General features: G+C 49.9%; 1 protein-coding gene across 25 annotated transcripts in view; it reads left to right on the plus strand.

Moving 5' to 3' along the window:
- The window catches only part of CDK5RAP2 (CDK5 regulatory subunit associated protein 2), a 184,064-nt gene that overhangs the window by 60,942 nt on the left and 107,448 nt on the right, over positions 1 to 15,674 (plus strand). For 23 of the 25 annotated variants that reach the window (XM_069575238.1, XM_069575236.1, XM_069575242.1 and 20 more), the window contains exon 12: positions 3,756 to 4,037. The exons of the other annotated variants lie outside the window; for them this stretch is intronic. In XM_069575238.1, the coding sequence (XP_069431339.1) occupies positions 3,756 to 4,037 (282 nt within the window). The remainder of the gene's footprint in view (positions 1 to 3,755; positions 4,038 to 15,674) is intronic. 25 annotated transcript variants of the gene reach the window in all.

A 15,674-nucleotide genomic window follows, 5' to 3' on the forward strand; every position in this document is an offset into this window, starting at 1 on the left:
TTTACCTAGTTCCCCCGCAGCGAGCGTCTTGTGAGACTGTAGGACAGTGTCATGACCAGGGTATTGGTGCCGTCTGTTGACCTCACTCAGAACTCAGCAGTTTGATATCACTTGTTTGTGAGTGAGTGTGTGTGTGCGCGCGCGCGCTTTTTATACAGTTTTTTTAAACAGCTGCATATAGTCCATTGTATGTGTCTTATTACTTTCACTGGGAAGAACCTGGGGTGGGACATGGAGTTGCATCTGACGCTGCCTCACCAGCTTGCCTCGTCTTGGGGAAGGTATTTGAACTCTCCAGCCTGCCTACACATCATAAAATCCAGATGGTCACACTGACGTCCCCTAATCCTTATCAGGCTTAAATAGATTGTGTATCTGGGCATAGGTAGTAACTCACTAAACGTTAACTCATCCTTAAGTTGGGTGATGTAGTTCTGGCATAAGAATATAGTAGTATTTATTTCGGTATGTTTTCAGATTCTGTTACTGACGTACATGTAGTTTTTAGCTTGAGGAAACTCTCCATATTATCTGTTGATTGAAAGATAGTAGAGTAAGTGAGGGCAGAGGGGCCTAGATTGATTTATCCTGCACCAGCTGAAACAAGACTGTATGTTACCATCTTTCACCTTTACAACAATCCTGGGAAACAGCGATCAGTATCACGAGTAAGATAACGAACTTTAGAGAAATTAACTTCTCCTGGGTCACACAGTCTGAACTGGCCTTGGAACTCTGGCCCTTCTGCTCTTCTTAGCGAACTCATCGTTTTTACACTGTGGAGAACAATTTGTGTGATATTATTTGGGCTTTAGTTTCTGACCATGTCTCCCTGGGCCAGATGTTGCCACCTGTTCACTAGGCGCTTGAGTGATGAAATGGAATCCAGAAGTCAGGCTATCCTGCAGGAGAAGGCTAAAAAAAAAAGACAAAAAACAACCTCTCCAGAGAAGCTTTCCACAGGGCCATCTAAGAGGAAATTAGCATGGGAAGTATTTTCATGAAGTGAATCGGTTATATGAATTTGAGTTTTTTGAACTTAGATTTTTTAAAGAGGCTTTGTGTTGTTATTTACATGGTTTTCCCACAGGACTTTGGTCACTTTATTAATATCTATTATTTAAATAACAACCATTGCTGCTCTATATTTAACAACTCTGAACTGGTATTCTTGTCTCTAGCCTTCTCCCATTGAATCCAGTCTTCTTGTTATCATTTTTTATAGTTTGTTGGTGTTAATTGGAAACTTCCCTGGAATGGGTGAGGTGTAAAATGCCCTGGAAAGAGCACAGGCTCTGGAGTCATGTGAATCCCAGGTTTAATCCCTTATGGTCTTAGGACAGGCCAGTCATTTAACAGTCTGAGCCTTAGTGACTTAAAGAGGGATGATAATGTGTATTTTGTAGGGTTGGTATGCTGCTGCTCCTAAGTCGCTTCAGTCACGTCTGACTCTGTGCGACCCCATGGACTGCAGCACACCAGGCCTCCCTGTCCATCACCAGCTGCTGGAGCCTACTCAAACTCATGTCCATCGTGTTGGTGATGCCATCCAACCATCTCATCCTCTGTCATCCCCTTTTCCTCCAGCCTTCAATCTTTCCCAGCATCAGGGTCTTTTCAGATGAGTCAGTTCTTGGCATCAGGTGGCCAAAGGATTGGTATTTCAGCTTCAGCATCTGTCCTTCCAGTGAATATTCAGGACTGATTTCCTTTAGGACAGACTGGTTGGATCTCCTTGCTGTCTAAGGGACTCTCAAGAGTCTTCTCCAACACCACAGTTCAAAAGCATCAGTTTTTTGATACTCAGCTTACTTTATAGTTCAACTCTCACATCCATACATGACTACTGGAAAAACCATAGCTTTGACTAGACAGACCATTGTCAACAAAGTAACGTCTCTGTTTTTTAATATGTTATCTAGGTTGGTCATAGCTTTTCTTTCAAGGAGCAAGCGTCTTTTAGTTTCATGGCTGCAGTCACCATTTGTAGTGATTTTGGAGCCCAAGAAAATACAATCTGTCAGTGTTTCCACTGTTTCTCCATCTGTTTCCATGGATTGATGGGACCAACGCCATGATCTTTGTTTTCGGAATGTTGAGTTTTAAGGCAGCTTTTTCACTCTCCTTTTTCACTTTCATCAGGAGACTCAGTAGTTCCTCTTCACTTTCTGCCATAAGGGTGGTGTCATCTGCGTATCTGCTGCTGCTGCGAAGTCGCTTCAGTCGTGTCCGACTCTATGCGACCCCATAGACGGCAGCCCACCAGGCTCCCCCATCCCTGGGATTCTCCAGGCAAGAACACTGGAATGGGTTGCCATTTCCTTCTCCAGGGCATGAAAGTGAAAAGTCAAAGTGAAGTCACTCAGTCGTGTCCAACTCTCAGCGACCCCATGGACTGCAGCCCACCAGGCTCCTCCGTCCATGGGATTTTCCAGGCAAGAGTGCTGGAGTGGGGTGCCATTGCTTTCTACACTGCATATCTGAGGTTATTGATATTTCTCCTGCCAATCCAGCTTGTGCTTCATCCAGCCTGGCATTTCACATGATGTACTCTGCATATAATTTAAATAAGCAGGGTGACAATATCCAGCCTTGATGTATTCCTTTCCCAGTTTGGAACCAGTCTGTCTACTGGTTCCATGTCCAGTTCTAACTGTTGCTTCACAAATTATCAGCTCTTTGTAAACAGTGGTTTTAAGGTTTTATTGTGTGGCTTTGTCATACTTTATTCATTTTCGTACTTTGCACGCTTAGGTTGTTTCTTATTTTTTATTCTGTGATGAATGACGGTATGTAAAGTGTCCCCCCCGTGTGTTTGAATTCTTCTCCTGAGATTGAGCCCTAGGAGCGGAATTGCGGGGCTGGTTGTGAACCTCTTTGCACAGTGTGCGCATGCTTGATCTGTGATCTGTCCACAGGAGCCCTGTCAGTGTGTTTCTTGGCTTCTAGCTTCTGGACGCTTGGCCAGCTCTGGAGAGGTGAATGTTGATTGTATCATTTCACAGTGAGCTCGCCAGCACTGGGTATTCTTATTAAAACAATCTCCCTTGTTGTGTGAAAGCTCGTTTTTAATTTGCCCTTTTTGACTATTGATGAGTTACGACATTTTTTCATATGCTTGATAGTCACATATGTATTTTCTCTGCTGAACTGTATTAATGAAATAAACCTGTTCTTGATGTGTATAGACATCTGACTCTGCTGAAGTTAAAGCCTCTTGTGGTGGCTGTCGGTTACGCGACTGACCATTCCTTCTCTAGGTGACTGTGAATTGGAGCCGTCCTAACAGAGATGAACATCGCTCGTGCTTGACTGCATCTCTGCCTTTGAAATAAAATTTTTTATTTTCTATTTTTAAAAATAACAATTTTTAAAGCTATTATAGAAATAACGTGCTCAGTATCCCTATATTTGAAAATACAGAGAGGTAAAGGAAAAAAATCATGTGTTCACACCCCACTAAAGAGAGTTACTAACATTTGTGCTTTTCCTTATCATCTTAAAAAAGAGAAAAGTTCTTTTACCCAATAACTGTAGTCTTTCCCCCCCTCAATATCAACATCATAGCATAAAGGATACCCTGTGTTATTGAAAAACATCCATATAATTTTTCTTTGGGTCCTGAGTGTTATGTTAGTTTCCACGCCCCCCACCCCACCCCCCGGCCCCGAGGGTGACCGAGGAGCACCTGTTTCTTGGTTTGTTCACTGAGCTGTGACAGTCAACCCAGCTTCCCTCTCCTCCTCTTCTTCTAGGGGTCTGAAGATTACGAGGCCGCTCTGTTAGAAAAGGCAGCCCTTTTGGCTGAGCTGCGCTCAGAAAACCTCAGCAAGAGCACAGAGAACCATAGATTGCGAAGGAGCATTAAGAAGGTCACCCAGGAGCTGAGCAACCTGCAGCAGGAACGGGAGAGGCTGGAGAAGGCACTGGAGGCAGCCCACCAAGAGAGGAGCAAGGGAGACCAGGAACGGGAGAGGCTGGAGAGGGCGCTGGAGGCAGCCCACCAAGAGAGGAGCAAGGGAGACCATACCCTCCATGTGAGTGCTGCCACTGGGCCTCTGGAATGGGGGGCAGCAAGCCTGGGGGCTGTGTGGCTGGGTCTGGTTTTAGGGAGATAGATATTCATCGCTGAAAAGTTAGAAAAACCCCCAAACAGAAACTATTTCACTCATCTTCTCATCACCTAGAAATGACCAGTCTTAACTGTTTGGTGTTCTAGTCCTTTTATTCTCTCTCTCTCTCACAGACACGGACACGCACGTGCACATTTATTAGTATCGAGCTGAAAATGCATTTTTAAAACTTCTTGGCCATGCGGCAAAAAAAGTTAGTTCTCTGGCCAGGGATTAAGCTCATGCCCCTACATTGGAAGCGCAGAGCCCTAACCGCAGGATCACCCGGAAAGTCCCTGAAAATGCATTTTTGTACTCTATTCTGGTTTTTATTCTTTTATTCGGTGTGTGGCCATTATGAATTTTCTTGAGAAACATTTTTTTTTAATATGTGAACACAGTAGTTCATCGCTTGAATGTGCTACAGCTTATTTAACTAGTCCTTATTGTAGGATGTATAGTTCATCATACTTTTTTCATTTTATAACAAGTCCTGTAAGAAACATCATTGTACATAAATACTTATCAACTGATTTTTCCTGATAGAGGTATAATTACTCGGTCAAAGACTATGCATATTCTTAATGCTATTTTATAGATACATTCAAATTGTTCTCCAGAAAGATTATACCATGCTCCCTAGAGGAGGGTGATCTTTTTAAAAGACTGCTCTATTTAGCATTGAGTGTTAGTATTTAAAAACGTTCTCTCTGAACTTGGTAGACAAAAATCATCTCTTACAGTTTCTATTGTATTTATTTTTTTGAGAGATTTACTCACCTGGTGTTACATAGCCGTGCTTCGTTCATTCCCCCTGCTGTGTGCTGCCCTAGTGTGTGAGTTTATGGTTACTTGTCCATTTACTGTTGATGGAAACCTGGGCTGGACCTTGCCTTTGGCCGTCGTAACTGACAGCCTGTAGAGGCAAACAAACACATGTGCTTTCTATTGTGATTTCTGTTGCATCTAAACTTTAGTATTCAGCATCCTTGGAGCAGGGCATGGCAACCCACTCCAGTATTCTTGCTGGGAAAATTCCACGGACAGAGATGCCTAGTAGCCGACAGTCCATGGGGCCGCAGAGTCGCACACGACTGAGCGCGCACACGTCAGATTCCACATTCAGCATCCCGAGAGTCACATCCACTTACAAAGCCTTGGTGCGGTCGGGTAGGATGGGGTCTGAGGCTGAGTGATCACTGACACTCAGGTTCAGTGAGTTCCCTGCACGGGGGCCTGGGGCAGGTCGAGTCATGGGAGGGCTCCAGGGAGAGCCCACAGGTTCCAGGGTCCTCTGGTGGCTGCCCTTAGCAGGGATGGGACGCCAGGATCCATAGTTTGAAGTCGTAATGCTGACACCAACAAGGGGAGTGAAATACCAGTGTTTGTTTATTTTAACAGAAATTTCAGTAGACAGCAAGAGAGCAACAATGGAAACTTGAAAGGAAAAGTGAAGTCACTCAGTCGTGTCCAACTCTTTGCGACCCCACGGACTGTAGCCCGCCAGGCTTCTCTGTCCATGGGATTTTCCAGGCAAGAGTGCTGAAGTGGGTTGCCATTTCCTTCTCCAGGGGATCTTCCTGACTCAGGGATTGAACCCAGGTCTCCCGCATTGCAGGCAGACGCTTTACCGTCTGAGCCACCAGGGAATGGAAACTTAGGAAAATAAAAAATGTCGCCTAAAGTTCCACAGCCCTCCTACAGTATCACACTTCAGCCCTGCTGCATGGGGGCCCGGCTGAATCAGATGCGTGCCCTTTGGTCGCCTGCTTTACCGCGAGCGCCTCCCCCGTGCCTCTCTCCCATGGCCAGCTCACCGTGTTGTTTAGGCTTCAGAGCAGTCCTGCTAAAGGGTGCATATGCTTCATGGAGTAGATTTCACATGATTTACCTGATAATTTCCTGCTCTCTTGGACAGTTTGCCTGTTTCAGTAATACCGCAGTGCACGTCTTTGGGCAGTAAGGCATTGTTTTCTTAAAATGCCAAGGATCTGAGGAGTGAGATCACTGGGCCAGATGATACAAATATTTTACACTAGTTAATCACGCTGCCAAGTTATTTGTTCAAAGGGCCGGATTAATTTATGCTGCCACCAGCAGTACTGGAGTCTACCAGTTTATTGCATGTTATTAAAAAACCTTTTTCTCGTATTTATGCAGTGTTATTGAACAGCAAATGTATCTGGGCTAGATGCTGATGGAAGTATGTGGCACGACCTCTGAATGTTTTAATTTTTTCTTAAGGGAGATGAAAATGTCATACATGGCAAAATGCAAAGCAGTGGAAACCCAGAGCTAATTCATGCAGCTTATGTATTCAGTGCAGAAGATCCCTGTGGCAGAGAGTAGTCAGGAAAACTTCCTAGGACAGCAGTCCCCAAACGTTTTGGCACCAGGGACCAATTTTCCTGAAAGACAGTTCGTCCCTGGACCAGGGGTAGGGAGGATAGTTTGGGGATGATTCAAGCTCACTACATTTATTGTGTACTTTATTTTTATTATTGTAACATCAGGTCCACCTCAGGTCATCTGACATTAGATTGAAGGGGTTGGGGACCTGTGCTTTTGGAGGAGATGACACTCGCGTTGAGTGAGCAGTGTGAGATTTGAGTCATGTGGCTTTATAGATGAGTAAAGGAGAAACTGGCCAGAAAGGGTCCTTCTATAGAGGTCAGTTTTCATAATCAATTCCTTCAAGATCCTTCACTGTTGGATAATTTTCTTTCCCCCTTAGTTTAGTTTCTCCCCTCTGTTCCCCACTATCATTATAAAAATGTTTATTCAGTAGAAATTGGATTTTGGGGCTACGTAGGCATGAGCATGTGCGTGCACACACAAACCTATAAAACATGTAATTGTCTCTTTACCTTATAACTTACTCTTGGTAAACATTGAATTGGCTGTGTAACTTTATATCAAGGGGGGTACACTGTAATTTATTTACCTATCCTTGTATTGTTAGACATTGTTGGTTTCACAATTCACTTATTCATGAATACCCTGATGCTTCCTAAAGGAATTTTGGACTGCAGTTGATAAGAAGATTTCTAAATAATATGCATACATCTTCGTGAGGAGGCAAGGAGTGCTTGGCAGGAAGTGGAAGGGGCATGTGACGGGGAGAGGGAGGGATTGGATCAAAGTCTACTCTGGGTGGGAGGTTTTCTGTTTTTGCAGGGCCAGAAACTCCATTCCTTAAGGAACTCATGCAGAAAAAGGAGTGTATTACTTTGGATAACTAAACAGCTGGAAGCACAGGGCTGGCAGGAACTCTGCCAGGACCGAGACTGTGTCTGAGCTAGCTTCTGTTCCTGGCGTCCACTCAACCCCAGCTCCTGGTGGTTGGACCCACCACTGCCAGGCTTGCTGGGATGGCCACTGCTCAGTTTATTGCGAGAGAGGAAGGAGGACTCGCGTACTCGGCCCTGGTCAGGAGGCCCGAGGGCTGAGCTGCCGAGAGGCTCAGCTCGGGTCACAGGCTCGCTCTTCGTCAGAAGTGCGAGCGTGCAGGTGTGAGCCTGTGCTCCGTCACTGGTGGCTCCCTCAGAACCCCGAGCTGGGAAGGGATCAGCGCTTCCCAACAGAGAGCGCGGCTCTCTTTCAGGGCCCTGGGCGCCAGTGCCTCTGTGCTCGCCTCAGACGTGCGTGCCTGTGACTCAGCATCCTTGCGTCTCATCACGGCTGCTCTGCTACATTAGGTCGTGCTTGTTTCTTACAAGACAGTCCGGCCGTGTGTTTTTCTTGGTGCTGCGTGTATTGCATCACAGCAGCGTCTCCACTTAACTCCTGGCTTCATCCCAAGAATTCGCTGTGTCCGTCTCATCAGTGTGTTCTGTACCCGACCCTGGGGGCACTGGCTTGTTCAGGGTCTGGGAAAATGTGCTGGGGTGACTTTACCTTATGGTGCAAAGATGCACGCAGAGGTAGAGGGTGGCCCACCAGCCTCGTGTGTCTTATCAGCTGGTTCTGTTAACTAAGCTCTTTATTAACTAGAGCCTCCCATGCAGCAGCTGCTATTGCAAACAGAAACCCAGGCCTTTTGGTGGCCTCTCTGTCTGGCTTGGCAAAGGAAAGGAGTCCGTTCATGCATTCAGCCACACTGAACGCTTTGTGCAGGCCCTCTGCTTGGCCTGGGGACAGCTCCCGAAAGGAGACAGAAGCAGAGTGCCCGCGGGAGCACGGAGCAGGATCAGAGGAGGTTCCAGGGAAAGTGACCTTTGAACTAGTTCTGAAGTGTGAGTTGAAGGTTATGATGTAGGCGAGGGAGAGGAGGGTTTTGTACAGGAGACGAAGGTACAGGTGTGCGAGCGTGTAGTGTTTGGTGGAAGAAGAGTTTGGAGCGGTAGTGGACGGTGCTTTAACCTGGAGAGAGGTTGAGTTGTCGAGGACCATGTCACAGCTGGGGGAGTGGACGTGACCGCCAGGGAGTGTGGCCCCCGTTGAGGGGGACTTAAGGAGAGGGTTGTTAGGATCAGGTGTGCAGTTTAGAGAGCCTTGCCTGGTGGACGTCTGGAGAATGGATTGGCTGCAGAGAGCCCCGAGACAGGAAGATGAGAACAGGCGCGTGGCCTGAGAGAGCGGCTCCGAGGAGCCGGGGCAGAGGGGAAACGAGGAGGAGCCCGTGCCTCTGCTGTGGGGCCGCCCAGGCGTGGCTTCTGGGCGGTCCGGGTGCATACGCAGAGCTTTCCCAACCAGGACTCTTGAATAATCAGCAGGTACTTGAACTCCCCTGCCTCCCGCAGGCGGAGCTGAAGAACATAAGATAACATTGCAAAGTAGACAGCCGGGGGGGCCTGCTCTTAGAGCGCAGGGAGCTCAGCTCAGTGCTCTCTGGTGACCCAGAGGGCTGCGTGGGGGGCGGGGGCTCCAGAGGGAGGGGATATATGTGTGCAGAGGGGCCTCCCTGGGGGCTCAGCTGGTAAAGAACGCCCCTGCAGTGCGAGAGCCCTGGTTCTGTCCCTAGGCTGGGAAGCTCCCTGGGAGAAGAGACCGCTACCCACTCCAGCGTTCTGGGCTGGAGAATCCCATGGACTACAGCTCATGGGGTCGCAAAGAGTCGGACACGGCTGCGCGACTGCCGCTTCGGTTTCAGAGCCGACTCACTTTGCTGAGCGGCAGCAGCTAACACAGCAGTAAAGCAGCTGCGTGCTCAGCCGCGTGGTCGCACGCCAGTGAAGAACGAAAGCGCGCCAGACGTTGGTCTTCTTCTCGGTTCACATTCAGCTCCATCTTCAGCATCCTATTTGGTAGCGAAAATTGGTATCAGAGTGGCAGAAATGAAGCAAATATGATTTCTTAGGTGTGGATTTCTTTGGTGTACTTTGCAGTTAATAAAAGGACTGCTTGTCTTTCCCTTGGTGCTCACAGCCCTGCGATTGGGCATAGAACAGGTTATTCCCATTACACAGATTAACCGGGGCCTCAGAATTTAAATAGCTTTAAAAAAAAAAAGAATTTAAATGGCTTGATCATGGTCACATAGAAGAGGATAAATAATGTGACGTGGATCCAGGACTGTGGACTCTTTTTAGTTTCAGGACTTTGCCTGAGATACTATGCTGAGGCTATGCCAGACCATCAATATTTATGTTAAGAATACTGTGCTTTAGGCAGAAAGGAAGACTGATAATTTCAGCTTTTCAGTGGACCACAGTAATCTGTTTTCAAGACCACCCAACTTGTATCTGGGTTATTTGAAGCGTTCAAACCTGTCATTTGTTTCAGAAACATTTCAGAGGTTTATGGACAGTCATGAAATTAAATGCACTAGGGTCACAGAGAAATGAGGGGACAAGTGAAATGGAAGCAGCTGAGGCAGGAGAGACGCCTGCTGTGACCGGGTCGCAGTGCTGGAAACGGGGCCTAACACCCGCTCGGTAGTTCCTGGCAGCGACAGTGAAAAGGGAAATTCAGCTACATGGTCTCCAGTGTCTGCAAAGATGAAGACGTTAAGATAAAGGGACAGCCTTTGCTGGCACTGAGGCCTGAGGGAAGTATTGCCTCTGGTGGGTTTCTATAAGGAGTTCTCTGAGCAGTATACACAGCCCTCGACAATACTCCATTCAGTAACAGAGCAATTTTGCCCGGGGCCAGATCAGTGTCATCGAGGTTGGGAAAGCCTGTAAGTATTTAGGCTTTCATTCCCCGGGACTGTCTTGCTGTTTCCCAGTATTCTCGTTTCTTGGACAAGAATCACAAAGTCAGCGGGAAATAATACTGCAGCCCTGTCTTGAGACGATCCCTCACTCGAAGCCTTTGCGGTGGTCCCCTGTCGAGCAGCATGGGTCGAGCCAGCCTCTCTTGGATGTGATCGAACCATCCCGTGCTTGTGCCAAACCCACGTGCTGCCGCCTCGTTGTGCCCCCGCCTCATTGTGCCCCCGCCTCATTGTGCCCCCGCCTAAGCATCTTGGAAGGAGACAGCGCCTGTCTGGAGGCGCAGCTCAGATCTGAGGCGTCTGAGTGCGGCGTCTGACGCTGCGGAGCACCGAGCGCTTGGCCGGGAGAGTCGGTTCATTGCCTGCAGCTCTGTTCTAATCGCCTGTGACCCCAGTGACCCCAGCGACCCCAGTGACCCCAGCCACCCAGTGCCAGGCGCCCCAGCGTGTGTCGTCATCTGCAGTTTGCTCATTTGTTTGTTGAAGGGACAGTTACTGAGTATTTGCAGTGGTTGGGGCACTGTGGGTAGGCTTGCGTGAATCCAAGCTTCAGCCTCTACCTCGGGAGTCCTGTTCACGAAAAAGGAAAAACAAGGTCAAAAAGTGAGGGTTTCACAGATAGATCCCCTTTATTGCATTATACCTCCTCACCAGCAGAGGGGCCCAGAACTCTTTAAAGAAATTCAGGAGGCCTTTGCAAAAAACAATCAGACCCCCACCCCCAATAGTCCCAAGTCGATGTTCTGACTGTGATGTTCAGAATGTCCTCGCTTCTGTGGTCTGGGGCTTCCCTGGTAGCTCAGATGGTAAAGAATCTGACTGCTGTGTGGGAGACCGGGGTCTGATCCCTGGGTCAGGAAGATACCCTGGAGAAGGGCATGGCTACCCACTCCAGTGTTCTTGCCTGGAGAAGCCCACGGACAGAGGAGCCTGGTGGGCTGCAGTCCGTGGGGTCACAAGAGTCAGACACGACCGAGCGGCTTCCCTGGGACTTTCTCTGCGCTCTAACAGGAGTGCTGCGTGGCTTCTTGGATCCTTGCTCTCGCGTCTCTGGCTTTGACGACCTTGTTTGGCTCCAGAGACTCGAGGTGCTGTGTGTGTGCGCTTGCGCGCAGTGGAGGACAGCAGAGGCACGTCTTGGTTTTGCGTTTGCTGCCTCTGGTTCAGGCGCTCTGTGCTGCTCCGGATGAGCAGGGGCCGGAGAGGAGCAAGTCACAGGCTCTCCCTTCTCCTCTGAGGGCCCCGGTCACTAGACGTTGCTTTAGCCTGTTCCCCAGACTGTCTGCTAACGCTCTCGCCTGTTACCAGGCCTGTCCCCTGCTATGACAGGTGTGTGTTTCAGAACCTGGGCCCTCGGCTCTGCAGGGATGCATCTACTGGCTACAGCCCCCAAATAAAGTTGTATCCGTCACCCAACTGGCTGATCCCGTGTGCTTTGACAGGGGCGGGTTTGATTCCAGGGCGGTTCAGCCTCAGCCTCTCTGGTCTCTTCGCATGTTTGAGGCTAGCTGACCCCAGGTGAGGTTGCAGCAGCATTCAGGACATCTCTTGGTGAACTGTCATTCAAAGCTGGCGCTTTGAGACGGTGTCTGTAGGCTGTAGGCTGCTTGGTTAGGGCCAAGACCACAGGCCTGAGGCAGTGTGGTCTGTTGTCTAGTCGCTACGTCCTGCCTGATTCTGCAGCTGCAGTGCGCCAGCCTTGTCTGTCCTCCGCTGTTTCCCGGAGTGATTTCTACCAAGGGTCAAAGCTCCTCTTCCCCCAGCCCCTAGCCTTTGTCTTTAAGGTCAGGTGTGAAGAGTTTGAATTGGTGTCCTTTTCGGATGTGCAGTTTAAATGACCCGTGTGAAAGAAGCTTAGTCTGTGTGGATCCCAGCTCCTCCTGAGAGGGGCAGAAAGCAGAGTCTTGGGAGTCAGACCAGACGTGAGCCCTGGCTCTGTCGCTTGCCAGCTGTGGGTCTGGGAACCAGCTACTCTGCCTCTGCAGACCGTGATGTCCACCTCTTGCTAGAAAACCAGGCATTGGTTGTGAGAGCTCTATGAGAAAAGATAGAGCCCTTAGCGTAACACCTGGCGCATCGGCGGTGGTTAGTAAGCAGTAACTGTTCTGTTGTTGATGGTCTTGGGCGCTAGAAATGCAGCAGTTCAGTGGGCGTCTCTGGGACACGGGGAGATGGTGGCAAACTCAGGTTGGAATCTCAGCATCAGTAGGTGTTTAACTCTAAGCTTCTAAGCCAGTTACTTCATTCGTCTGAACTTACGTTTACTCCGCTAAAATGGGGTTGATAATGTCTAATTTGGAATTAAATAATGGATAATAAAATTTAAGGCAGGAGAAAATGCCTGCTGTGGTTCCCAGCACACAGAGGGCGATGCTCAGCACCTCAGGTTTCTCCTCTTCCTTCCTCTTTCACTGCCTTTTAATTGTGTGGCAGGTGCTGGCTCAGGGCTTGGGGTGACAAGGCGCGGCCCCCGAGACTCTGCCAGACCCTGCTGGCTAATAAGTGTGGTCTGCCCTTCGACCAGTCAAGGCGACAAAGCTGTACATTCCTTCTTTGATAGCAGTCACCTCTCCTCTGGAGAGAGTGCTTGTGCGTCCCTTTCCAACCCACTGATTCCTCTGGGAGGGGCGTCAGGACCCTTTTCAGTGACAGACTCGGGTCTGAGTGGCTCACGTGGGGCTGCTGGCTTCGAAGGCCGTTTCCATCACTTCTCATTGGGAATTGCTATCGTCTTTCTGGGGCGTAAACAGAGAGACTTTCCTTTATCTCTGGCTTTTCCTGTATAATTTTTGTGCCAGGCCCTGTCCTGGGTGCCGAGGAGACAGGACTGAATCAAGTCAGACGCGGTCTCTGAAGGAGTCTAGTAGAGAAATGCCGTGGAGATTCCGACAAGCTAAAGTCGAGCATGATGATGCTCTGAGAGGGCTGGCCTGAGTGCTTTGGGAGCACGGAGAACAGAATCGAGCTGAGAGGAGGGGAAAGGGGGGCCTCGCAGAGGAGGTAGGTGTGAGCTGAGACCCGAAGGACGAGCCCCTGTTTGCCTGGAGGCCGGGGGTGGGGACGGGTTTGGTGAATGAGCCCTGCACGGGGCACAGGTGGGGCTGGGGGGAGGGCGGGTGTGCCCCGTTGCATCGCTGGGGTGCCTCGCCTGGTGCCCGGCACCTCAAGGGGTGCGCCCCGACCCCTGCGCAGGTTGAGCGTCCCCACCTGTGTCCATTTGTCTGCCCCCGGCTTCCTGGGGAAGCCCACACGGAGCTCCCTGCTCAGAATCACACCGCTCACATGGTTACTGGTCTCTGTGGCATGAACTGTCTCATTTCCGTGGTCTCCGTTTATTTTTTGAGCATATGAATTCTTTGTTTGTCGTCCCTGGAGGCTCAGACAGTAAAGCGTCTGCCTGCAATGCGAGAGACCCGGGTTCGATCCCTAGATCGGGAAGATCCCCTGGAGAAGGAAATGGCAACCCACTCCAGTATTCTTGCCTGGAGAATCTCATGGACGGAGGAGCCTAGTAGATTATAATCCATGGGGTTGCAAAGAGTTGGACACGACTGAGCGACTTCACTTCACTCATTCTTTGTCCACATAACTCTTCTGGAGAGCTGCTCGGTGAGTCACGGTAAGAAGCCAGGTGGCCCCTCTCTCCCTACCACGTCCGCCTCCTGCCTCAGTCCCCAGGAGCCATGAGGCTCCGCAGAGTGTGACTGGAGCACCAGTATCTCCTGCTCTTTCTGAAAGTTCTCACATCACTGAGTTTCTATACCTCATTAAGATTTTAGCGAAGTTTCCTCTGTATGTTTAAAGGTAACCACTGACAAGCTTTCTCACAGTGAAGCCTCCTGATAAGATGGAAATGTGATGGATGAGAGCCTTCTCATTCTCCACCTGGCTGGAGATAAAACAAACTAACTGCCTGGCGAAGGAAGTGTGAGGGCCTGGCTTTTCATTTCTAATGTGATTCTAAGATTATAGGGATATTTTATTTTTCATATAATCCACTTAAAAAAAAAAAACACGCCTGCTGTACGAGAGCCTCTGATATGCAAAGACAGTGCTCAGCCTGGTGCTGGGAATCTTCAGGTCAAGGGTGTGGCCTGCATGGGTGGAAATTGAGACCGCTCTATTGATGGTGTCATGAAGGCTTGCTGGGGCCACTCATTGTGAAGGGTGGTGGTCTGGTGTAGGGTGGGGGTCTTTAGATTTTTTTCCCCACGTCTCTTTGTTTAGAAGCAGGTAAACAGATGTATCTGCAGATTCCTGCATTAAAACCCATTATGAACTTGCGTGCTTTCCTCCAGCCAACTGAGTCAATTTGGAGGAAGGCCTGGGAACATGCAGTTACATGATGCGGACAGCCGGCCAGGCTTCGGCACTGCTCATCCGAGGGCTTTGTTCGTGAGCTCAGTTTGAAAACCACTTGTTTCGTGAGAAGGACAGAGGTAGACCTGGCTCTGAGTCTGGACTCCACCACGTTTCTCCTTTGGTTAAGTCGCTGGAGCTCTCTGAACTGCGGTTTCCTGGCCGGTGGAGTGGGTGTTGTCAGAGCCTCTGCTTTGCAGCCCGGCTGCTGTGAGGGCTGGAGGAGGTGCGATAGCTGTGAGGTGCCCAGCACTCTCCAAAGTGCCGTGGAGGTTCGTAGGAAGAAGTGGTGGGCGGCGTTTTGGGAGGACGGGTGCAGAGGGCCAGAGAAATCAGGGAGGGCTTTGTGGAAGGCGTGGCCCTGGGATCGGCCCTTGTCAGATACGCGTGCTGTCTCCAGGCAGAACTGGAGAGGTTTTTATTATTTTCTTTCCTGGGGGGGATGGATGGAGACAGGCGGGGGCCTGGAGGGCTGATGGAGCAGTTGGGTGAGATAAAGCAAGGAGGGAGCCCCCCTCCCGAAGGGAGCCCCCCCACCCCCGGAGGGAGCCTGGAGCGACTGCTTGTTAGGGCAGCCTCGTCCAGCAGTTCACTCGGAGCTGCTGAAGGTTCAGGGCAGAGATGCAAGCATCAGAGGAGGGCGTGTGTTTTGGTGGGTGAACCAGAGTCTGGAGGGTACTTAGATAGCGGCTGCAGTTGAGCAGACGGGGCGGGGGGCGGGGGGCGGGGGGTGCCGCGGCTGAAGGCAGTGTGTTAGGCTGGGGCTCGAGGGCCTGAGCTGCGGGAGGAGTTGGGGAGGGGGTCGTTCTTCTCTCTGCCCTGAGCACTTCAGCTTCATCCTGCCCTTTTTAACACCTCCTCCAGGAAGGAGGAGGGACTCTTCCGGTTAATCAGAGTCCAGGTTCTTCACGGGGCTGTGCTTTGCTCACGGGTGGGTTACCATAGCCTAAGTTCAAAACCCAGGGTTCAGATCCTGTGGCTTTCCCGTTGCTGGCTTAGCTGGCCCTGGCCCTGGCCCTGGCCGGGTGGCCCGACGTCCTCACTCG

This window comes from Ovis canadensis, chromosome 2 (assembly GCF_042477335.2).
Source record: "Ovis canadensis isolate MfBH-ARS-UI-01 breed Bighorn chromosome 2, ARS-UI_OviCan_v2, whole genome shotgun sequence".
Lineage (NCBI taxonomy): Eukaryota > Metazoa > Chordata > Mammalia > Artiodactyla > Bovidae > Ovis > Ovis canadensis.